Source organism: Pollicipes pollicipes, unplaced genomic scaffold, assembly GCF_011947565.3.
Source record: "Pollicipes pollicipes isolate AB1234 unplaced genomic scaffold, Ppol_2.1 Scaffold_5724;HRSCAF=6776_pilon_pilon_pilon, whole genome shotgun sequence".
Lineage (NCBI taxonomy): Eukaryota > Metazoa > Arthropoda > Thecostraca > Pollicipedomorpha > Pollicipedidae > Pollicipes > Pollicipes pollicipes.
Genome location: NW_023596746.1, coordinates 41,296,394 through 41,321,374, shown reverse-complemented (window position 1 = coordinate 41,321,374; position 24,981 = coordinate 41,296,394). Strand labels below are relative to the sequence as shown.

Here is a 24,981-nt window from a genome sequence, read left to right as displayed (position 1 = left end):
GCGCCGCCTGGATCGTTCGAGGGCGGCCCGGCGCACCACGTGACGGTCGACCCGAACGTAGCCGGTTCCGTCGCTCATATCGACGGCGGCGGGCCACTGCTGCCGGCGGGAGAGCCGACGGTAGCCGGCTTTCCGAGGATCATCAGGCCGTCGTCGCCGCCATTTCCTATGAGACCGTTTGGGGGTCCTGCCCCCTTCTCTCGGGGTCCCTTTACCGGCACGGCACCGTTCCCGGGGATGAAGGCGGGTCCACCAACCCCGCCGTTGCCTTCTGGTGGGTTCGGGCCCCCCTCGGTGGTCATCAACGGTGATGGTACCAGGCGTCCCGTCCCCGGGCCGCCCAACGGGCTGCCCACCACTCCGTCCGGGCAGGCCACATTTATGTTGCCGGCCGGAGAGGTGACGTTCCCGGGTCCACGGGCCGACGGCCGGTTCCAACACCGGCCAATAGACAGGCCGGCCGGGCCCGGCCTCCCCATGGAACTTCCCGTGCTCGGCAGTCACCAGATCTTCTCCACCACGCCTTTCCCGGGCATGGTGGTCGGAGGCCCGCGCGGCAACGTCCGCTTCAACCGCCTCCCCGGCCTCCCCGATCGCAGGCGGGGTGGCTTCCGCCAGTCGTTTCGGCGCAGGGGGCCGGCACCTGGAGCTCGGTTCGACCTGCCGGCCGGGTCGGTTCAGTTCCCCGGGCAGGGCCCGGACTTCCGGCTGACCAATCAGCTACACTCGACGACGGCGCCGTCCGCCATTGCCGGGCGCCGCGGAACGACCCCGGGCGTGTTCCGGCCGGGACCGCCCGGCTCCACGCGAGGTCCCGGTCCGTTCCCGACCGGCCCGTCCGGCCGCCCGGGGCACGGCGGTGTGGGCCCGGCCCTTTCGCGCGCACCGGCTGGCGCGCTTCAACCGGGCGCCCCGCTGCCTGCTAATTTCAACGAGGTGCGCTACTACGACGGCCCACCGTTACCGCAGGCGCTGCACGGACAGCCCGGACCGGGCTTCGACGGTCCGCCGCCGCACCTGCGCGCCGCCGGCTTCCGGGGCTTCTTCTCGTCGGCCGGTGGCCAGTCGGTCAGCAGCCTGACGGCGGCGCTGGCGGTGCTGCTCAGCACCGTCTGGGCGCGGCTCTGGATGGTCTGAACGCCGGCTGAGGGCCGCGAGCTCGCTGCGGCTGGCAGCCGGGAGAAGAGGCCGGGCCGGCAGCGAGAGGAGGCGGAGAGAGGGGCGGGAAGCCAGCAGACGGGACAGAGTGTGGGGATGACGAGGGGCGAGTGGTTCTGGGAGATGGTGGGTAGGGCAGAAAAGCAGCCGCAAAGGAAAGATCATCTGGAGAGACGTCAGTGAGAAAAGACCAGCACCATGATCTTGCCGCAGTTTGTTTTAGTGAAATGCACCCTGCAAGATGCACAGAGCACCCATGCATCTTTTCCATCCGATGAAAGGAGTCCGCGCAATCTGCGTGTGGTGATCTCGAAAAACTGACATGTTGCCTTAAAAAACCTTGCATTTCATAGCATTACTGAACATATGTATGCGAATGCACGTGCATTGGAATGACATGTATGGCTTGTACAGTGTGGCAGTTTGGATGGCCTGTGACTGTTGATTTTCATCGGAGAGGACATGCTGGTTGCGCGGGCACTCGTGAGGTCCTGCCGTGCACCGCATGCTTAGCCCGGTTAAAATCGGGAGACCGGCGCCCGGCCCATGTCCGCGCTGCTGCGTGATCGTGTCTCGCGTACATTTAAGTTATTTCGCGAGGCGATCTTTATCAATACATGTCATTGGTGGCTTGTTCTGGTGACATGAAGCACATTTTGGACACACACAAGATAAGCTCACCGGCACTGTGGTCATGTGAGACATACATATTTAGCGCTTATCGAGCGCCGTTCCCACGCTCCGCTGATGAGAGCAGGAAAACAACAGCTGGTTCTCACGGCGGAACAGTGGTGCAAGTGCTTCTCGAGAGCACTGGTATTTCATGCAATGATTTCCTGCGTAGATGCAATTATTTGTAAGGCTACAAAGACATTCGTAACGCCTCGATCATTACGTATCTTGTTAAACTGACGCCAACGTGTCAAAAGGTGTTTTTATATGCAGGGGATTAATAAATATGAACTTGATGTTTTTTGTGTCTCTGGCGTGAGATGAGTGTCTCAATAATTTTTGGCGGCGACACAATAGCAGGCGACATATGGGCGCCAGAATGCCCTGGTACGCGACAATCACTCGAAGTTTCGTTAGGACAAAGGTCCAAAAAAGCGGAATTTGGGCTGTACAGTCTTCACTGCACTACGGCTATGTACTTCATACTACCGAGACGTGACACGCGGCTTCATAACGCCAATCTGTTCACAAATACCCAGAGCTAGTGCCAAATAACATGTGGCACATTCGTAACAGCAGGTGCAGTGTGCACACCAGCACTCAAAAAGGCACGGCAAGCTTTCCGCGCTCGGCAGGTGAGGTCTCCCAAGGACAGTGTGCTTTGTTCTTGCCGTGACTGTGGACGCGGTTGCCCACCAACGAACGATATAATGGAGAAATACCGCACAGCTGGATAGCAATCTGTTTGTCGCTATTACACACACCTGTGAATTATTTGTAACACGTCGCTTTTAAAGTGCGTTTGATATTTTTAGAAACCCGACATTTTGAAGCAACGAATGCTTGTGTCCGGGCTCGAGGTAGAACAATCACTGAATAATCACGAACATTAATATGGCCTTACTTGTTAGCAGTGTTTTTTAAGCCAGCGTTAACAACACTAAGCGAAACTCCGCGGGCGGTGGCACAAGTGGTACGTCAGCAGGAGCTGTTCATCATCAGCTCTACCAGGTAGACAGCGGGTTCCGCTTCAGATGACGGCCTTCGGAATTGGAAAATACCACACAGCTGGCCGTGAACCACGGCATCCTGTATGGAATCACGTCCAGTGACACGCCGCGGTACAGAGGTCTACCGCACGACAGCTCAACACGAGTTGACAGCGCCGCTACGGTGTAGGTTCCACGTGGAAGCCACCCTCGCCCGCATGAGCAGCGCTACCCAGCCGCAGCCTGTGGGGAATTGACCTCTGGCATTCCTTCAGCGCCGGAACTGTCCACATTGGAATAGCACAGCCCCTTATCATGAGCGCCCAGCGACTTCAAACTCGTCTGATGACACGAAATACAAGTCATTTACATCTGGAACCTGTAGACTGGTACAAGATTGACACGACAATGGCATGAGATGGGGTAGAAGCGGGAAGGACATCACCACCACCACCGTCAGCTATTCAGTCTGAGCCTGGCGAGAGGTGTCTACAATGCTGAATTGGGGCAGCATTGCAGATGCCTGGTGGCGCAAGCTGGTTGAGGGGCACATGGGAGACGTTCCCCCTCCCCTCAGGTCCCTCCCCATGGCCGACAATTAAGGGCCCATTTGAGGACAGGGAAGGGCCCGAATGGCTGCCTGGAGGTCATATTTAGGTTCGGGTCCTGCGGGCCGGGCCCTCGAATGCCAATCAGAGAGCTCTTTGCGCCAATTGGGGACCCCTGAGTTGACGAGGCTCTTTATGCCGGTCAGGCACCACCAGAACTAAACAATCGGTTCCGTGTGGGTCTCAGCCTCAGGGCCCATTTCCCGAGCAGGGTCAAGGCCGGGGACCGCGATATTCACTCGTCGGGACCCATGAAACGAGGGGCCGCATGCCGGTCAGGCGTCCGGAGTAACCGACAGCGGCCCTGTGTCGGCATGCCGGTCCGGCGTCCGGAGTAACCAACAGCGAAGATTCCCACGCGTGGGATCACGACTTCAAATATCAATAAGATATAGTTTATACCAACAGGAGACAACCGCAGACAATGTGGGCCCCTATTTTGGCTAGATGCACCAACACTGGACAATCGGCTCCTTGTCGGTCTGAACATTGGGGGCCATTTCCCACGCGGGGATGAGGGCGTGGTCCGCAATTTACATTGGTCGGGACCTCCTAAGAGAACGAGGGACCCTTTGCCAGTAAGGGGCCGACAGTAACTAACAGGACGTCATGTCTCGACAAGAGGTTTCTAGTCGTAGAGGAGAACACTTCCTGAACAGGTACTAGCACCCGAGTGCCAGAGAGCCTCTTGCGTTGGTCGGCGCCTTCCGACGCCGCAATGAGCTAATGCAAGAGCCCCGCGTCGATAGGGGCTTCCAGTAGGGAGCGGGGTGGGGAGGGGAGGACTTCGCAGTAATTTCAGCTAAGGGTCCGTTACGCCGAACTGGAGTCTCTATGCCAGTCATGATCACCAAAGTATGATTCATTCCTCTGAGGGCCTCCGGACTGACCTGGGGATCCTGCCCCGTGTCTCCAGCATGGCAGTCGGTAGGCACCCCGCGACCGCACAGAGTGTCCCTTCAGCGCTTGGCCGGGAACAACAATGTGCCCCTAGTGTTCTTTCTACCCAAGGCGCCCCTCCACGTCCATCCTTTGCAGAACCGACTTGGGAACAAATAGCAGCAAAAGTTTTGAGCCCGCACGCTGGCAGTCTAAGAAAACAAGAGCAATTATAGCTGGGGTTGCAGTTTCCGTAAAACAGAACGGCGTTGGTTGCTGCAAATAACACCAGGCGGCGCGCCGGCCGCGCGAGAACGATCGTCGAGAAATAATGCTTCCTGAAAATCTTCCAAAATCACTTCGCAATGTTCATGCATAAGACTGGGGTGTATATTTTACCTTTAAATCTTCGAGGTTGTCCTCCGGACAGATACACCATCACGGCGACATAAAAATAGATATTCCTTATTTGCACTTCTAGCTCCACTACAAGAGTCTGCACCAGTTGCAGTACTGTAAATGCCATGTGTTCCTAATTTCTATCCAAAGATCACACCGTGAAATATCTGCCCATATCACTTTTTAAACGCATGAGTTGACGTTCTCAAGTATTGAAAGATACTTCTACTTGATAAAAGAAAGGAAAACATCCAGCACCTGGGATTTCGGCATTATGAGGTCAAAGCTTTTATGTTGAGATAATGCCATTCATTATACCAGGAGGTACTGCTTAAGCCACGGTGTAGTATTAAATAGCAATTATATTAAGGGTTCTATTCAAGTCTACGTGTTGTCTGCCCAGACCAGACACGAGCGCTGCTAAACGGCAACTGTATTATCCCGCGAAGTGAGTGGGCGGCGCCGACTCCGGCGGGTGGCGCCCCAGGCAGTACACCGCCATTCGGGGCCGCGGCGTACCAAAGTGCAGCAGCACTGGCGGCGCGAGCAGGAGCGGCCTCAGGGGTACGCCAGTAACATCATGATGCATCTCCCCCCCCTTGAGGAAATGCAAATAAATGTATAATATATAAAAAAACGCTTGCGAAACGAAATTATTGGCGACAGACTGCTGCTTCCCTGCTGCTTCCCTGCTGCTGCTATGCTGCTTCTGAGGCTGCTGCTTCCCTTCTGCTTCTCAGACTGCTTCTCTGCTGCTTTCCTGCTGCTTCCCATCTGCTTTCCTGCTGCTTCTCTGCTGCTTCTCTTTGATGCCTCTCAGAAAACGCGGCCACTGCGTGTTTTACGCGGACTAAAACTAAGCAGTGGCGTTGGGTCTTGTGTCTGGGGCACTTGCGCGTTGCAGGGCTGGGCCGCAGCTTCTGTCAGCGGCGGCAGCGACGGCGGCGGCGCCGCTTTCGACGCGGGCGACGGCACAGCTGGTGGTGGCCGTGGCACTACCGATCGTGGTGCAGGCGCCGGTTCGCGCGGCTGCGGTTGCAGCAGCGCCGGTGGCGCCACCTCAGCGTGGCGTCCAGAGAGGAGGTCTGGAGCGGGCACCCTGTGTGCAGAACAGTCAGCACGCCGCGCGGAACCGTGCTGTGTCAACACCTGAAACGGAGGGATCTGCATCAGATGACGTCGGTTGCGACGATAGCGAGCACCCTTGAGCTCCACAAGGTAGCTGCGTCTAGAGAGCTTCTCTATGACGGTGGCGGGCTCGGACCAGCTTGCTTCCTTCTCCGTCTTGATCCGAACATGATCCCCGGGCTGTAGCTGCTGAAGATCGCGGGCACCGTGTCTCCGGTTGAAGCATGTCTCCAGCTTCTTCTTCCTCTGCCGATCTCGGAGTTTGGCATGCTGCCATGTCGCTTCTCCGGTTGGCTGAGCGATGGGGAGACGAGATTGAAGTTCGCGTCCCATCAGGAGACGGGCTGGGGAGTATCCGGTTGCTTCCACAGGCGTCGTGCGGTAGTTGAGGAGGGCGAGGTGGGGGTCCCTCTGGCGAAGTATCCACTTGGCGGTTCTCACGGCCCGTTCAGCTGCTCCGTTGGAAGACGGCGTGTGCGGGTCTGTGATGCGGTTTGTAAAGCCGTATGACACTGAAGTTGGCGAACGAGCTTGAAGTGAACTGCGTTCCTCCGTCTGTTGTCACGAGGTCTGGTATCCCCAAGCGGGAAAACAGGCGCTTCAGACGCTCGATGACTGCGCTGCTGGTGAGACTCGGGAGGCGTTGTATCTCCAGATACCTGCTGAAGATGTCCACCGTGACGAGCCAGTTGCAGTTGTTGAAGTGGAAGACGTCTGCTGCAACGTGCGTCCACGGTCTTGATGGCGTTGGGGTTGTCACCAGTGGCTCAGCGTGCTGGGCTGGCGCGTTCACCTGACAGAACGAGCAGCTCTCGAGATGACGCTTCAGGTCGATGTTGAGTTGAGGCCACCAGATCGATTCTGCTGCCCTCTGGCGACACTTGTTCAGACCGAAGTGTCCGTCATCATGAAGTCGGGTGAGCATTTCATCTCGCAGACTCGGAGGGATGACGATGCGTCGCCCGTGCATCAGCAGTGTACCACACGTTAGGTACAGAACGCTCATCTCTCCCCGAAAGGCGAAGTAGTCCAGCAGGTCGGGATGCTTCGCTCCCTCCTTCCAGCCAGAGAGAGTCTGCTGAACTACGCGTTGTGGGGGTTCGTCTGCTTGCTGCGCCTTGCTGATCTCCACCAGACGCTGCGGTGTGGCGGGAAGATCGCTGAAGATTCTCTCACAGAATCCATGTATGTCTTCTTGAAGCACAGCGCTGATTTCATCCTGCTTCTGGAGCGGGTGACGTGAGAGGAAGTCGGGCACCAGGTGCTGCTTTCCTGGAACGAAGACCGCTGTGGGGTTGCATCGCATCAAGCGCATGAGCATGCGCTGGCATCTGATGGGCGCATCCACGAAATTTTTCGTGTTAACCAGCGGGATCAGAGGCTTGTGGTCCAGATGCAGCTCGAACGACGGCAGTCCGGACAGGAACATGTGCATTTTCTCGCACGTCCACGTCGCGGAGAGTAGTTCCTTCTCAATCTGGGCCCATCTGGTCTCTGGGTCAGTCAGGCTTCTGCTGCAGAACGCGACGGGTTTGAAGACGGAGCCGTGCTTCTGGAGAACACATCCTCCGATGCCGAAACTGCTGGCGTCGGCGCTGACCACCGTCTCTCGTGCTGGATCGTAGAACGCCAGAGCTGGAGCTGAAGTGACGGCTGCTTTCACGTCATCCAGCGCCTGCTGCTGCTGTGGTGTCCAGATCCATGCTACGTTCTTCCTCAGAAGCTCGTTCAGTGGTCTTAAACACTCCTGGATGTGTGGAACGAACCGGCCCAGGAAGTTGATTACTCCGAGCAGAGACCTTAGTTCATTGACATTCTTTGGTGGTTGGGGCTGCTGGATCGCTTCGAGCTTCTCTTCGTCCATGATGATGCCGTTCTTGCTGATCTTCATCCCCAAAAACTTGACCTCGTTCTTCCGGAACTCACTTTTTCCTGTTCAGCTTGAGGCCAGACTCGTGGATCCTCCTGATGACGGCCTCGAGACGTGCATCGTGGCTGGCAGCATCTCCGAACACCACGGTGTCGTCCATGTAGACGATGACTCCGGGCAGTCCGTCCAGCATCTCCTCCATCTTCCGCTGGAAGCACTCCGGTGCGAGCGAGATCCCCATCGGCAGTCGCAGGAACCTCTTCCTGCCGAACGGAGTGATGAACGTGGTCATCTTGGAGCTCGCCTCGTCCAGCGGGATCTGGTAGAAACCGGAAGAGGCGTCCAGCTTGGTGAAGAGCGTCGCGCCACTCAGCTTGGAGGTCAGCTGCTCCAGAGTAGGGATCGGGAATACCTGTCGCTTCACAGACTGGTTGAGTCTCTTGTAGTCAACCGTGATGCGGACACCGCTGCTCTTCGGCTTCGGGACGGGGACCAGCGCAGAGACCCAGTCCGTTGGCTCGGTCTCCGACGTGATGATGCCGTGATGCTCCATCTTCTTCAGCTCCTCTTCCACCGGCTTCATCAGTGGCAGCGGGATATTTCTTGCAGTGGCAAGGGCGAATGGAACAGCATCTTCACGGAGCTGAATGCTGACCGGTGCTGTCTTCAGGAGACCTGCTTCTCCGAAGACGTCTTCGTTGACTTCACCTGTGAATTTCAGTACGCCCAGGCGCGAGCAAGCAGACCTGGAGAGGAGATCACTAGCTGAGTCAACAACGTAGAACACTTCAGGCTCGGCTTTGTTGTTGAACAGGAGTGTTCCGTGCATCTTTCCTTCTACTTTTAGCACGCTACCAACACTTGTCAGAGTATTTGAAGCATGTTGAAGCGGCGGCAGTTTCAGCTTCTTGTACGTTTTCAGCGTCAGAATGCTAACATCAGCGCCAGAGTCAGCTTTGAAAGCGACTCGTTGACCATTTAGAAGGACTGAAACTCTCCATGGCGCGCAAGCTTTGTCTGCTTCGTCAACAAAAATGTTGGGCGGCGATAGTTCTTCAATGGACTCTGTCCGCGCACTCGCTCTGACACCGTTGGAGCGACAAACATACGCAAAATGATCCATTTTCTGACAGTTGTCACATACTTTTCCCTTAGGACAATCTTTCGGAGACGCATGACGTGCTCTTCCACATATCTGCATGCTGTTGGAAAAGTCGGTACGCTGACTATGCTGTTGCCGTTGCGCGGTGGAAGGCTGCGGTTGACGTCTGTACTGCTGGCGCTGCTGGCGCGGCTGCCTGTGCCGCGCCGGTGCACAAACACTACTGATATCAGGCGGATCAGAGCTGTCACGGCCGTTCACGATCTCGACATTACGCATCATCGAAATGACGGTATTTGCAGACACTTCCTCCTCTAGTGACTTCAGCTGAATTCTACGGGACAGCTCCATGTCAGACATTCCTGAGATGAGACGATCTCTGATACGCTCATCAGCGTCAGCGAAGCTGCAATGCTCAGCTAGAGAGAACAAAGCTCTGATGTACGATTCATTAGTCTCGCTTGAGCTTTGAGATCTAAGCTCGAAGTTGTGACGCTCTGCAATAAAGTTCCTTTTCGGAATGAAGTACCCGTCTAGCTTTGAGACAACCACTTCAAAATCCTCCTTCTGCTCAGCAGTAAGCTTAAATATTAGTGCGATATGCTCAGCCTGCGGACCCATGCTGTAAATCAACGCAGCTACTTGAACGTCACCGTCCTCTTTGTGTAGTCCCGATGCCAGTCTGTAGCGGACGAACCGATCACGCCAGGTCGGCCACCTCTCAGGCGATGTGAAGTCGAATTCCTCAGGAGGACGAAATCCAGGCATCTCGACTTGGTTCACAACTAACACTGTTTAAATTAATGTGCTGCTTATGCTTGCTTAAGCTTACTCTAGGTTCAATGCGGCTGCGCCATATTCAAGTCTACGTGTTGTCTGCCCAGACCAGACACGAGCGCTGCTAAACGGCAACTGTATTATCCCGCGAAGCGAGCGGGCGGCGCCGACTCCGGCGGGTGGCGCCCCAGGCAGTACACCGCCATTCGGGGCCGCGGCGTACCAAAGTGCAGCAGCACTGGCGGCGCGAGCAGGGGCGGCCTCAGGGGTACGCCAGTAACATCATGATACAGGTTCTCTCAATAATCTGAGCTGTGCTCATCCTTAGAAATGATATGCAGTGCTTGCGCCCATCGTCTTTCTTGAAGATAAGCGCAACCCGAAATATTGAGGACCGTCAATATAATTGTTATTTAGCACTGTAACGTCGTTTACCAACAGCTCCTGGAATACAAAAGCTCGTTAACTCGACATGACAACTTTGAGTTCATAGAACTTCTTCAGACACGTCAACATCTTCGGTCATCCGTTGGCCGCCACGTAGTGTTAGCCGCATACCCGACGCTGCAAGGTCTTCAGAGACCACAACGCTCGTCGCCTGGGGTTTTGATGCTAGGACTATGTGAGCACGCACATTTCAAATTTTCCTACATATGTGTTTTCACTAATCCATTCTGAATGGCGATTGAACATTTTCAGACGAACATGGGTCGGCCATGTTCTTATAAATTGTTTGCCTCATTTCGATCAGCAGTCATCGTCATTTTCCACCAGGTTCCTCAACATATCTGTAGGATCTAGAACGATTCTGACAAAGTTTCTGAGTTCTATCGATTTAAAATGGAATATACTTAGACGCTATTCAAATGAATAGCGCGGGTAGTTTATTCCATGCAGTCATTAAACGTCCGCTTTGTTCTATTCATTGACTTCAAAATGTAAACAGCACTGCATAATCCGACAGATTCTCTGGCTTTGTTCCAGTTCAAGAAGTGAAGGCGGTGGCTGGCCGCGCCACTCACTGTCCTCAACGTCATGAGACTACGAGGGGCTGCTGGAGCCTGTCTCATACCAAGCAGATAAGACCACATGGGGCAGTGCGCGGCTTATCTGCTAGGCCATGCTGGGGACCGCTAGTCGCCCATGTGTCGATGGTCGCGACCTGGCCGTAGCGTCGCAGCCGTCACTGGCGCTCAGCTGATGGCCCCACACCTGAGGTGAGTAATACATCAGCCCCCCACCGGCGCCAGCGTCAGCCGGGCGGAGTGAGGCCGCGTGTACCCGCTGTGCGGCGGCGCTCGGCGACCGTCCGGTACACAGCACGTGAAGGGCCTACCTAGGGCATTGGTAGGCTGGCGCTGGCTTGTGATCGGCCGATGCCCGCGACTCCGTGGCTGAGTCAAGCTCGACGTCACTGATCCGTTACGAGGCGCAACGGCAGTGACGCGGCAAACGTGTCACCGGAGCTGGCAGTGACGCGGTAAACGCGTACGCCGGAGCTGGCCGCCGCGCGCGAGGACCGTGTCGGCACCCGAGCCGCCGGAACAGAAAAAAATCGACAGGCGGAGCGTACCGGTCGGGACTGAACGACGATGGGAAAGGGTGGTCGGTGTGAGGGGTGATGGAGGGTAGGACTGAGGAGTGAAAATGATCATAATGACCAAATAGCAGCAGGACAATGTGACAACTAGCACTTTGAATGTCAAGTGTAAGATAAACTTTGAGGCAGAAGCATGAGCACCGAGCAAGACGAACTCATTTCAAGCATAGCTTGAATTGCATGGCGAATTAAAAGAGTAGTGATTGAATTGCATGAGAAAGCAAGTCTCGCTGTTTCGTTCAAGTGAATGACAGGAAAGGACAGAACCCACGGCACACCATGTCTGTAGAGAGTGGTCATTAAATTGTCATTTACACGGGAAGGAAAGCCTACTGCCACTGGATAGTGTCAGAGGTTATCCGAGGAAATCAGGTCATTAGTTGAAACGGTTCGAAATGGTAGCTGAGATAGTCGTTTATTGTAGCATCGCATTCTTGTCTAGATTGTTACTGTACATTGACTTGCGTACAGGAAAATGGACGTCACCTGTTTTTAAAAAATAACTTTCCTGCGCTAGAGAACATTGAGCATCTCACCTGCGAGATTGCATTTCAAGGGCAGAATTATTGATTCTAACGTCCGGTCTTTTGTTCCATACATGTTCAAAAAGATACACGTACTTACCCCACTTTAAATGTGCATGGACCTATCCCTCGTCGTCTGCCAGCTCTCCACAGCATACCGATGATCAACCGGCGAATTCTTTTCCAGTAACTGTATTCATGCAAACACGTGCAAGCGCACACACGGTCAAAGCAGAGCAATCAACACGCCTTCCCGAGACCCTGCGTTTAAACCCGTGACACCCGCGTCCCTCCGACACCTGCCGACGCTTCGGTGATCTGACGCCGCCGGTGACGTCACAGCGCGCGTGCGGCTCGGTTCCGCCCACCTGCCAACCATCGCCTGGGGGCGGCCATCACGTACGTCCGCTCTCGTGTCGTCACGTGACTGGGCGGGCGACACGCCGCCGCACGTGACCCGAGGGCCCCCGAGAGCGCCCACGCGCGACCATAATGCCCTGAGCTGCTGAGATGCGTCGCAACCTTGCGCGGCGTCGGCGAGTTTATTTTTTTATTGCTAGGTATTTTGTGTGCACTATTTTGAAGCAATAACAATGATGCCTGCAGGCGGCGCCACCAGCCTGACTGAACCGTCGGAGATCGTAACAACCTTGAGGAGTGGGTGAGGGGAGTCTGGGCCTTGAGAGTCTAGAATGAGTGTGGTGTCTCCGCCTTGTCTGAGCCTGAGGAGTCAGCCTGACCAGGCAGCGTACACGGGGTACGTGAAGGCCGGGTACTGGTGGTACTCGCCAGCCTTTTGAGTCGGCATACGGGTACGGCTGGTACCCGTCGGTGGCTGGGACGAGCCCGGTGTGCGGATACCACGAGCTGTACGGGTACAGCTGGTACTGCTGGTCTAAGTACGGGCCGGAGTGGTGGACGGCCGAGGACTGGTACGCCACCGGATTATGGTACGGAGCGCCCGGGGCGTAGTACGGGACATACGCTGTGAGCAGGGGTGCCCCGTGCGAGTACTGCGGAGACAGCAGCTGTATGAGGGAGGGAGCAGGCCGTGGCGCGAAGGGGTCAGCCTCCGTCACCACTGAGTCCGCCCCGCCGCTGATCCCGACAGCTGCCTGCAGCGCCACCTCTGCCGCCGCCTTCATCTCCGCGGACAGCTCTCCGCTGGTGGCGCCATCTATTGTCGAGAAAGCCTCGTTGCCAACACCACCTGCCAGCCCGCCGGTTTCGCCCGTGCCGCTGCTTGCTGACGGTGACGTCGACTGAGTAGAGAGCTTCTGTGCTGGGACAGAGTCCACCTGAGCCTGTGATTCTGCCACTGATGCCGCCGCAGCCACTGAAACTTCCTCCGCCTGAGACTCCAGCCCCGGTGCCGCCTCCGGTGCTGGCTTCATCTGCGGCTCCGGCTCCGACTCCGGTGTCCGCTCCGGCTCCGGCCCGAACGCCGCCTCCATGCCCTGCCCCACCTGGGGCAGCTCGCGGAGCGCCTGCTCGCGCGACACGACCGGCACTGGTGCGGCCGGGTCGACCAGCCGGTACCCGAAGGCGTCGGACACGTACGAGACGAGCGAGGACGGCCCTCCGGCGGCCCGGTGGCCGTACTGGCCGAACACCACGCCGTCATCGCGTCGCTCCTCGTGCCGGTAGGTGACGCCGCCGTCCTCAGACAGCTGCCGGTACCCGAAGCGGAACGCGCCTGTATCTGGGTCCAGCTGTGAGTACGGCTGGAGCGGCACAGACGACAGCGCCACTGCCGGGTCCGCCTCCAGTTCCACAGAGTCCGGCTTTCTGCGGGAGAGGGCGGGAAAGGCACTGAAATACAGGATGAACAGACTGGGCTGGGCGGTGGAGACAGAATTATCGAATGAGAGGCCAGTACACAATTCCTGGAGCTTGAACTGCATGCGTTGCGAGCATGTATGTTAACAAAATGTCCCTAACAGCCGACATGCTCCAAAACATAACTCATCAAGCTGGTATGTCTATAGTCAACGACAAGCGCGTTCTTCACTATCGAACGTCGCATGAATGCACGAATGCAACACGTCGTACGTCTATGACAAATCCACAGCTCACACCTCCTTCCGCACCTGTCCTACACTTACGCGATTCTTTGCAGCAGACTGACATCGAGCTGGAGGGGCTCCTGGTCCTCCCAGTCGTCGGAGAGGTCGCCGAGTAGGCTCCGCTGCCGCTCCACCTCCTGCACCGTCGCCGGCTCGTACTCCTGACCGTCCTCCAGCACACGGTACCCCCGTCCGTCCGCCACGTAGTTGACCGTCTGCACGCCGCGGTCAGGGGCAGGTCAAGGTCAGGGGAGCGCGGGTCAGCTGGCGGGATTTGCGGGGCGGGTGATCAGGTGGTGATCAGATGGTGATCAGGTGGTGATCAGGTGGTGACCAGGTGGTGATCGGGTGGTGATCAGGCGGTGATCGGGTGGTGATCAGGTGGTGATCAGGTGGTGATCGGGTGGTGATCAGGTGGTGATCGGGTGGTGATCAGGTGGTGATCAGGTGGTGATCAGGCGGTGATCGGGTGGTGATCAGGTGGTGATCAGGTGGTGATCGGGTGGTGATCAGGTGGTGATCGGGTGGTGATCAGGCGGTGATCGGGTGGTGATCAGGTGGTGATCAGGTGGTGATCAGGTGGTGATCGGGTGGTGATCAGGCGGTGATCGGGTGGCGATCAGGTGGTGATCAGGTGGTGATCAGGTGGTGATCAGGTGGTGATCGGGTGGTGATCAGGCGGTGATCGGGTGGTGATCAGGTGGTGATCAGGTGGTGATCGGGTGGTGATCAGGTGGTGATCAGGTGGTCATCAGGTGGTGTGCTGAAGGCGCGTGTTTTGACTTGGCGACCGTCCGTAACACCCGCCAGGGGCGTGGTCCACACCAAGGCGAGCAACACACGAGGAACTATCACATCTAACGAACGGACTGAAAACGAACGCACCGCATGCGAGAGAGAAGGGGATGGAGAGATGGAGAGGCAACCAGGGAAGCTGGTTCGCTCACGTGGTTCAGTCCGCTGGGCAGTTCATATCCGTGCTGTCCGAACAGCACGCCGTCCGCCCGCTTGTACTCGTGTTTGAAGTTGTAGCCGCCGTCGTCTCCCAGACGGCCGGATTGGTAGCCGTACTGGTATGTCCCTGGCGGAGTGGTTCAGTGAAACTCATTGGTAACCGCACTGGTGTGCTCCTGGCGGAGTTATACAGTGAAACTCACTGGAAGTCGTACTGGCATGTCCTTGGCGGAGTGGTAGAATGGAACTCATTGGTAGCCGTATTGCTTGCCCGTGGTAGAGTAGTACAGTGGAACTCAAATTCCGCTCGGATGGTGCAAGGGGAGGAAAAAGCGCCGAAAGCATGTCTTGACTACATTTACACTTTCGGTGCATTGGGAAATAGTGATAGTGAATTGGCGGTGTGCATTCTAAGCTAACACCTTATGGTTGAGAGAGGCGAGAGCCCGAGATGTCATTTGAACGTCCCACACGACACCTGATCACACGACACCTGATCACACGCATGACATTACACGGTTTCTCACCGTCATCATTCTCGATCTTGTACTCGAATCTGTCGTCGGCCTTGACATCCAGAAGCAGCACGTCGTCCTCTGCCGAGTGGGCTTCGTCGTCGAACGAGAACTGCAGGCCATCCACCTGGGCGCCCTGCCCCCGCACGGGGGAGAGGAGCGCGACGACGACCGCCACCGAACAGCAGGCCTGGCGACACGGAGGCGAGCAGTGGCGGTACACGGCGAGACCAGCGGCCACAGGGCCAGGACCACAGCGCCATGGGATGTCTCTCGCTCTACGCCGATGTGGTGAGGCTTACAACCATGGAGAACACGGCAAACGGGTACGGCATGGACATGCACGGGTTTAAGAGTGCGCATTGACGACGTCCTCAACCGCACGGGACTTCTCAGGCAGTGGGAAGGTGGTAGGATCATCACGGAGAGTAAGCGGGTGTATGTCGTGGGGTTTTCTCGTCCTGTGACGGGCCCAGTGTGGGCAGATAGGCGGACAGCGCACTTAAGCTCTTCGAGGACCGGAGGTTAGGACGCATCAGGGTTTCAGGCCCACACATGACAGTTTCTGTGTCCAATTTCCGTTGGCGCGATGATGAGACAAAATCCGCTCGCACGCTTCAGCGAGCGTTTATAGCTGCGTTTCGGCCATCATAAATTATCCTGACAGACATATCGCTCGCCACTGGCTGCCAAGGATTCCCGTACACCTAAATCCCCGTCATCACACACAAGCAAAGTGGCGAGTCATGGCAGGTGCGGGAGGGCTGCCCTGCTAAATGGAGGCCCGCCTCACCCTGCTGCGTTAGGAATCCTCTCCCCCTGTCAGGGACACCAGGTGGGAGGGGTACCGACCCTGGCCATCACGGGTCTGCCCGTAATTTTTGGAGCAAATTTTTGGAACAATGGAAGGCTCGTGATTAGAGGGGTAGCTTTGCTCCGTCAAAGTTCCAATCAATGTAAGGTGGTATGCCATCAAAATGTTTCCGACAAGGGTGTTTGTATGTACAGACTTCCCCTTCACGAAAGCGTCCCACACCGCAACTCGGACACTTATGGCACTTGCCTCGCTGAACAATTTTCCGAACTCTTTTTAGTCAAAAAATGTGACTAGGTCCTGGCCACTGCCTTCTAGCGGTCCAGAGTTCAGAATAAAGGCACACAACTTAAGTCATGCTAAATCATCCTCGGAAACTAAAACAGTGCAAATGAGCCACACTTCTTCGACGATAGAGGTTGACCTTGAGCGCGCCTCGGAACCTAGAAAAAGCGACGTTTAACTGGCTTTTGAGATGAGAAAGCCCTTTTATTGGTATAAATGTACTGCCAAAGTCATACAACTCGTCTACCACAAAAGCAAGCACTTCTTGAGCGTTTCAAACTTTTCGACATGCAAGTGTGCTTGCCATATTAGTTGGAGTTAGAGTTGCGAGTTAGAGGAGATAACAGAATGCGCGCGCGGTGGTTCTGATCGTCCCACTAACAACCCACGACTAGTGGTTGGCCGACTGGCTGGTCTCTGGCGCCCGCAGCCAGCACCGGCGACGGAGTTCAGCCGCGGGCATCGCCAGCCACGCTCGGCTGAACATGAACTGCGAACGGCCTGAGCTCAGCGACCGGGACGGCAGCCTTCCACCTGCGTCTGATCCGGCTGTCTGCGCTGTCACGGCGGTGGTCGCCGCCCCAGAGCCGCAGCGGCATCAGGCGCGGCAGGGCAGAGGATGGGCACCGAGGTTGGATCAAGCGCGGCAGGGCAGGGGGCACCGAGGCGGGATCAGGCGCGGCAGGGAAGGGGGCAACGAGCCTGGATCAGGCGCGGCAGGGTAGAGGATGGACACCGAGGTTGGATCAGGCGCGGCAGGGCAGGGGCATCGAGCCTGGATCAGGTGCGGCAGGGTAGAGGATGGACACCGAGGTTGGGTCAGGCGCGGCAGGGCAGGGGGCATCGAGCCTGGATCAAACGCGGCAGTGTAGAGGACGGGGGCCGCGATACGGCGGTCGTTCACAGGCGGCACCGGCCCGCTGCCCCGACCACCTCGCAGTGCACTCACCTGTCCGCTCTAGTGATCACCGGGTAATGCCAGACGTGGAATGGGTGGCGGACTCCACCAGCACTGACAAGCGCAATGCTTTAAGAGTCGCGTACGTCTCGGCCGGCCACATGCCGCCTCTCGAAACGGAGCTCTCGGCACGGACCTGACCAGAATTTGTCTGCCAAGAATCAACCATCAGCCACCTCCCGGGAGACGCAGACATTCTGCCCCGCTACCGGGAGGCCCTCACGCCTCGTCCGCCCCGCTACCGGGAGGCCCTCACGCCTCGTCTGCCCCGCTACCGGGAGGCCCTCACGCCTCGTCCGCCCCGCTACCGGGAGGCCCTCCAGTTCTTAGTCCCCGGCGCGGCGGGCGGGTTCGTCCCCTGCCGTGCGCAGCTCTGGTTGTCTGCGGCTGCGCTACCGGCCCGCCCCGCCAGTCATGGACCTCTACAGGTGTTTGAACCGCGTGTGGTCGCCGCCGGCGGCTGTGGCGAGCGATGCCAGCGCTGGCGGCATCGCTGGCGCGGCCTGTGCCATTAAGCGCTTGGTTACAAGTGGAAGGGTCTCTGATGAGAGATTTCACAAGACATATACGGCGTACTCTGGTGTGAAATTCCGGCCCATGGGGGCTCCTGCCCATAAGTATTGACCTTTCCGAAAATAAGCTTCCCCGGTTCTCTTCTTGAATTGAAGCTCGTAATGTTTTAAAATACCGCCTTTTCCGCTTCTGCCTTTTCAAATGTTTGTGCATTGCCAAAGGATGCAAGGTGATGTCTGTAAATATGTTCGCAATAAGTGTGCTTGAGTTGTTGAGCCAAAGGCCAAAGGGCAGCTACATTAAACCCGTTCAGGAGGGCCGCAGATACCGGATGGAACACTCAGCTGGAATTTTTGCTGTTTGATAAAAGGGCAGCGTGTGATTGGAAAAACCTGAGCCCCTCCTAACACGCTAAGGTTGGGTGATGGGCGATGATGAAGGTGGCTTCAATCTCCTTTTTGGACACGCAAAAAGATGGTCTCAACATGAACGTGTGCTTTCAAGGACGCTTTAAGCCATGGATGTAGTGGTTCAACATTAAATAAAAAATAGTTAAGATGCTGTACCTAAGAAAATTGTTATTTGAGTAAAGAAAATGTCAGGCATCCCTTCATTAGACGTGGGCAGCATAACAAATATCACATATATATATATATATATATATATATATATATATATATATATATATATGTAAATATATGTGTGTGTATAGGTTATTTTGACAAGTTCGTGAAGGGCGTTAAGTTTCAAATGAGGATGCCAGCTTCAAAGCCACAGCAATTTTTCAACTCGATTCAACACTTAAGTATTGACAGAATGCATTTGCTTTCAGTGGAAATGCGAACTTATGAGTTGACTTCGGTAACTCAGTGTGAAATGCGCATGCATGCATACCACCAAAATTCTGGGAGTTATGTCGACTAAAAGCAAACACTGCGGTTTTGTGTAGGAACAAGGAAATCCTGTACAAGCTGGGCAACTCAGGATTTTTGTCATACCTAAATCTCGAGATACTCTAGGCACCGTAATGAAATAAAACGTATTTATATTGAAGCACACCGTTACAGAACAATTCTCCAAAACGTGTAGCGGGGCTCGTTTCAGTCTGAAGTTATGGCGAGTCTGTGTGTGGCGGCTTAGCCAGACGAACTGTAAGTCTATTTCACGTTTTCTAAATCGAAGCGCATGCTTTTTGTTGTCTATAACTAAGTTATGTCAAAGCATGGCCCACTACCAGTATCGCATCTGCCTAACGGGCGAAGTTTTGACAATAATGACTGTTTATTAAGATAGCACGTCATGCTCGTCCCAATTCGTATTTTACTGACAGAGCACACAAACAGCGAGCATTCGTGGTACACGGATCGAGCATGTGGGATACCAGTCAACCGCACCTACAGCAAGAACTTCGAAATATAAATTGGACCCTTCATTGCGTATAATAATTAACTGCCACGCATAATGGCACAAAACATGTAACAGTTTGTTATCGATAGCTTCATTTACTCCAGATACTTGGTTTGGCCTGCCTATTTTTGCTTGCTGCACTGCTTCTAACATTTGATGATTATTTCTGCAGACAGAGCAAACGTTCCGACACGCTGTACCCATAACGCTTGATGGCGAAATTCTTGGTACGTTTTCACGACTGCAAGGTGATAGCAAATAACTGGGAGGTTTGGGTTCCGAGCATGGTGATGCTGCTGCTTGTCATCAAAGGAGGAGATACTAGCGATGTTCCGTTAAAACCAAGGTTGTCGTACATTTGCTGACGCTTGCGTCTGTGCTAACTGCCAGCACGAGTCTGCTCACAACTGCCATGCCGTTTTGACAGCGGTCAAACTTTCAAGATAAAAAGCAAATTGGGGACAGCAGCGCGGCACAAAAACAATGCTGTGAAAGACTGCGACGACAAACGGAAACGCATCCTAACAATGCAGCACCTGCTGCGACACTAAACCATTATCATGCCACAGTTACAAGTCAGATGAAGGGCTAAGTGAAATACTGAGAAGCAAATACTATCAAGTACGTCTGATGCTGCGGTTATGCGTATCCTTAGCTAATCGGTTTTCAAATAGCGTACTGGACACCTTGCGGCGTAAGTGTAGCTGTTCACTCCAATACCGGTCAGTGAGGATAATCGCGTACACACGGTATCTTGACACACAAGCCCATCCGATGTCAAGGTTGTAAGTTGTGTTAAAAAGTCTCAGATACTCCATGTTACAGATCCACTTTCTATGATTGGGTATATAAACATAGTTTCAAACCAGACACCACGCACTGCACTTTGGAATCAAATAATGACACTCTTTGACTTGAATCAGCTTTAGTCAGCAGATGGGTTAGAAGGCACATGAAAAAGGTCAGGACGTGATTTGACCTCACTTGACCAAACGTGACAGGTGGATTTGGTTTGCTTGGGCTGGTGGGATTGGGACCCTTCGACAGGCAATGGCCATTTGAGGACTATGGGATGAAAGGTCAATGGTGGAGCAAGACCGCGGCCATCTGGGAGTCCTCCACTGCCGGTACCTGCCCTGCCCAGGGAACCTGCTTTGGACTATGTGTCGTTGCTGGGGCGGGGCTTCTGTCAGGAGGGAGGGGCACTTTGGCACGCTCGTGGCTGACAGCCACTGGCTGCCGCGGAGAGACGGGGCGATGCGGGGAATCAGGATAGTGAGGGACTGATACAGGACAGGATAGTGAGGGACTGAGGAAAGCAAGCGTGATGACACGGGGATAGCCTGAACCGACTCTAAAGTATCTACCAAATGAGAATCATGCACGACGTACAGGGAAATCGTCTCTTTTCTTCTTCATTGGGCAAATCAGGTGTGAAGTCGCCCGGAAGGTGGAGGCCGTACCACCCTGGCCCGTGCCAACCTAATTAATTATGTGTCAACTCCCCGACCCTCCTTACGCCGCGGAAAACAGCAAAAATGCCGAGGACAAAATGGTGCTCTGAACCCTGGTCTGGGAGCGAAAGGAGGGATGAAACCTCGATGCGTACATACCAATTTCAGGTGCATTCCGAGGATCTCCGTACGTTCAATAGGCAGTTCTAAAGGTGTCCTATGGCCGCCTTCCTATCCAATCGGCTAAACAAAAGCTAAAATGCGTTATGTTCATAGGATAAAAATTAGTTTCGACGTAGAACCAATGACTAAAATCTTGCATGCCTCTTTGAAAAACATCACCGAGCGTGCTCAAACACCGTGTGACAAGAGTGCGGAAATTTGCAAGAATGTTTTGCGGGAGAGGATTGTGACTGGAATATGGCTCTGCGATAGTAACCATCATTATCGATTTTTGTTTATGCTTGTAAAGTAAATTATCTCGAAAGGTGTTTAATTTCCAGAAGTGAGGCCAACTCTTTATCCGTTTCTCCTAAGCTAGCAAAAACGACCGCTCCGACGGTTGACGCAGCCTTGTTGACGTCAGCGTCCCAGCCCAGAGCCAGCTGGGACGCTCGGCGGGGCGGCACGAGGCGCCCTGTTCGGACTGCCCGTCTCGACCGCTTACCTGGAGCTTCATGACGCCGTGACTCCGGGGCGGACACTGGCGGCGGCCGGCGCTCCTCCGCTGTTATAGCCGCGCCGCGCCAGTGGAGACCGGGCCCGCGCGACGGTGGCTCCTTCCGGGCCGGCCGGCCGCGCTCCTCGCCGTCCGTTCTGCTCGGTGCGTCACGCGGGGCGGTCTGGAGTCACGCCGCGTCACGCGGGGCGGTCTGGAGGCACGCCGCGTCTCAAGGACGCGAGGAAACTGAGCGGAGTTCGTCGGCTTTGCCTATTCCTTGGTTCGTTCACCCGAATCAAGGCATGATGAAGTAATCTGCACTTGACGGATACAGATAGACGAATGCGCAGATCTGCATACGCACTCGCGGATCCACAGTGCTCCTCCAAAAACGCGCAAAAAGGAAACTATCACTCAGCTGAAACGCGCAAATGACGACACATCTGAGGTATAGCTGTTCAATGACTGCAATTTGGCAAGTGCACAGTCTATAAACTGATTCGGACTTACTTCACACCGACCAGCTCTCGGCGTATCAGAATGTTCAAGTGATCAGCTTCGTTGCTGGGTGAGAAATTTAAAACACATTTGTGTGTCGTGCAAGTAATGTGGAGTTCTTTGCCTCACCTGTTCGGCAGCAAGTGGTACCGATAGCAAGACTGATCCTCTGCATATGCCCAGTTGCAAAAAAACATATGAACCGACTGGGTTGTTGTTTATGGAGGAAATCTGGTCCTCAATGACCATTGCCCTCTTACCGGGAATGTTTCAAATCTGAGGTTATGCGGCAGCGTCAGGTGTATTGGAAAACGCTCACTTGCAAGCAATGGTGTGTTTTTAAGTGCTAAAGATTGCTCTACAAAACAAAATTGCACTGTTTAGTACATATTCTTCCGCATACATCCTCGTTAGATCATGCCACGGGGCGTTTTATGGCGTCAGGGTCGCTGCCAGACCGTCCGTGTCAGAATTGCCACTGTAGGAGATGGGCTGATCAGTAGCACTTCCTTCCGCCGACAGATGGTCTGATCAGTAGCACTTTCTTCCGCCGAGAGATGGTCTGATCAGTAGCACTTTCTTCCGCCGAGAGATGGGCTGATCAGCAGCACTTTCTTCCGCTGAGAGATGGGCTGATCAGCAGCACTTTCTTCCGCCGAGGGATGGGCTGATCAGTAGCACTTCCTTCCGCCGAGAGATGGGCTGATCAGTAGCACTTCCTTCCGCCGAGAGATGGTCTGATCAGTAGCACTTCCTTCCGCCGAGGGATGGGCTGATCAGTAGCACTTCCTTCCGCCGAGAGATGGGCTGATCAGTAGCACTTCCTTCCGCCGAGAGATGGTCTGATCAGTAGCACTTTCTTCCGCCGAGGGATGGGCTGATCAGTAGCACTTCCTTCCGCCGAGAGATGGTCTGATCAGTAGCACTTCCTTCCGCTGAGGGATGGGCTGATCAGTAGCACTTCCTTCCGCCGAGAGATGGGCTGATCAGTAGCACTTCCTTCCGCCGAGAGATGGTCTGATCAGTAGTACTTCCTTCCGCCGAGCGATGGATTTCTAATTTATGCATGTGAACTAAACCTACGCTTGTTATGTTCGCATATTTTGGCCATTTCTCGTAGCGTCCTTGCATATTTTTCGCTATGGCGTGTTTTTTCTGGCACTTGCATTGTCGGTTACGGCGCTATTCCTAATTTCTTCGATTCCCACACTAATTTCTGTCATAACTAGCAGAACCGCTCATATGCCTGTAACATGTATAACAAAACGCAGTCCGTGTTCGAAAATTGGATTTGAAGCTTTTAGCAGGGTATGACACCTTCTTGCAATTTACACTCAGTGTTAAATCAGACGTGTGCGATTTGATCGGCGATCCCAATTTTTATTCGAAATCCTTCTGAATAGCTCAAAATTTTTATTTGAAGTAATTGCTCCGACGGGATAAATGTGACCGGACTCCCTGCTCACCACTATGAAAGTGATGCGTTTCATTTATCTTGTATTTTCAACACGTTTCATTTGTAATGTTTACGATGCGCCAATTCGTCTAAGCTTTGCTCTAAGAGACGTTACACAAGCTTGAAGCACTCTATTTAGGGCCAAAAAATGTACAAATATGAGGCTATGATCACATGAATTCCACGAAACGCTATTCCATGTCTTTTGTTTCTCCCTACCGCGCTAAGCACAGTGACCCTTTTTGAAGAACATTTTAGCTTTGAGAAACAGAGTACCGCACGGTCTATAGTGACGCCTCGGTTCCAACTAACCAAAACCCAGAATCACGTGACTGCCGGAGGTCGCGCCACCGGCGGCGGAACAGTGGCTGCTGTGCAGAGGCGGATCCAGGCATCACCGAGAGAGGCTGGCTGGCCGCCGTCTGCAGCGGCGCCGCGCGGGGCCACTGGAGACTGAGAGACTCCGCGGTCCGCGGCACGACTATGATCGCGCTCTCACCCGGCTGTCGTGTGCGCCACCACCTGGGTCCGCCGCTGCCGCTGGCCGTGCCATACCGGCCCGCGTGGGACACCGGCCGGCGCGCGCCGGGCTGGGGGCGGGTGAGCGGCCGGCCGTCCCCACCATTCCCCGCTGCCTGGCGCGGCCGGCTCGGCTGACCGTGCGTCAGACCATCCGCCGGGTGTCTGGCGATTCGGCTGGGGGAGCGCCTACATCGGCTAACCGTGCATAGTCCGACCCGCGCCCGTCTCTTCTGCCTGCTGACGGCATAAGTGCAACACAAGCCTGCAAACGGTTGCGTATCTGCCATGTCAACGTACAATCACTCATGTCATCTGACAACATCTGCGTTCATCTGTTACTGGAGGGAGAGCATCTTGACTGTCTCTGCATCTCGGAAACATGGGCATCTCCGATCAGCGCCGTCGACAGTCTTCTTCTCTTCCCTGGCTTCAAAATACACCGGTTCGGTCGTCAGACTCCTTGCGGCGGCAGACGGGCTGTTCGCGGCGGCGGTGTCCCATCGTCCTCCGCGAGGAGCCCTCTGCACGCGGGCTCGACACATCAGACCCGGCGGGAGGGCTGGAGGCACTATGGCTGGACATCACCGGCAGGAGCACCAGATCAGCTGTCGTGGGCGTCGCCTACCGTCCCCCGGACTCACTACCTGACTCTCTGGCTGACCTCCGTGATCAGATAGAGGACATCATGAGCATGGGCAAGACGTTATTTCTTCTTGGCGACTTCAACCTTGACGTTCTGAACCCAAACAAGCCCCGTGTACAGCAGAAGGTCACCATGCTGCACGACCTAGGACTTCACCAGCTGGTTCGGCAACCCACCCATCCAGCTATTATTCCCACCCTCATCGATCACATCATAACCAACATTCCTTACTAGGACTTCACCAGCTGGTTCGGCAACCCACCCATCCAGCTGTCATTCCCACCCTCATCGATCACGTCATAACCACCATTCCTGATATCACGCATCACGCCAAAGTGACCGCATGCCACATCAGCGATCACAACGTTATCACTCTGGACGTACCTTTCCCGAAAATGCAAACTACCCAACGGCACATTACAGTCAGATCGACAGCGAACACCGACTTCATCCACCTAATGCACGACCTGTTGTTCGCTGACTGGCAGCCCATCTACAGTGCCACTTATGCCGATGACAAATACGCCGA

At 55.0% G+C, this 24,981-nt stretch overlaps 1 protein-coding gene across 1 annotated transcript; it reads right to left on the bottom strand.

Moving 5' to 3' along the window:
* Positions 1-11,893: 11,893 nt before the first annotated feature.
* On the bottom strand, positions 11,894-21,385 carry LOC119103472 (uncharacterized). Its single transcript, XM_037227026.1, has 5 exons — positions 21,340-21,385; positions 15,254-15,431; positions 14,720-14,853; positions 13,812-13,987; positions 11,894-13,494 (listed from the first exon to the last, which is right to left on the bottom strand). The coding sequence occupies exons 1-5, from the start codon at positions 21,349-21,351 to the stop codon at positions 12,249-12,251; spliced, it is 1,746 nt and encodes a 581-aa protein (XP_037082921.1). The 5' UTR covers positions 21,352-21,385; the 3' UTR covers positions 11,894-12,248.
* Between the last annotated feature and the right edge of the window lie 3,596 nt (positions 21,386-24,981).

Coding starts and splice junctions, on each gene's coding strand:
- LOC119103472 (XM_037227026.1), bottom strand. Junction 14,854..15,253: donor CAAGATCGAGAATGATGACG/GTGAGAAACCGT, acceptor CCACTCCGCCAG/GGACATACCAGTACGGCTAC. Junction 13,988..14,719: donor TGCCCAGCGGACTGAACCAC/GTGAGCGAACCA, acceptor CGCGGCGTGCAG/ACGGTCAACTACGTGGCGGA.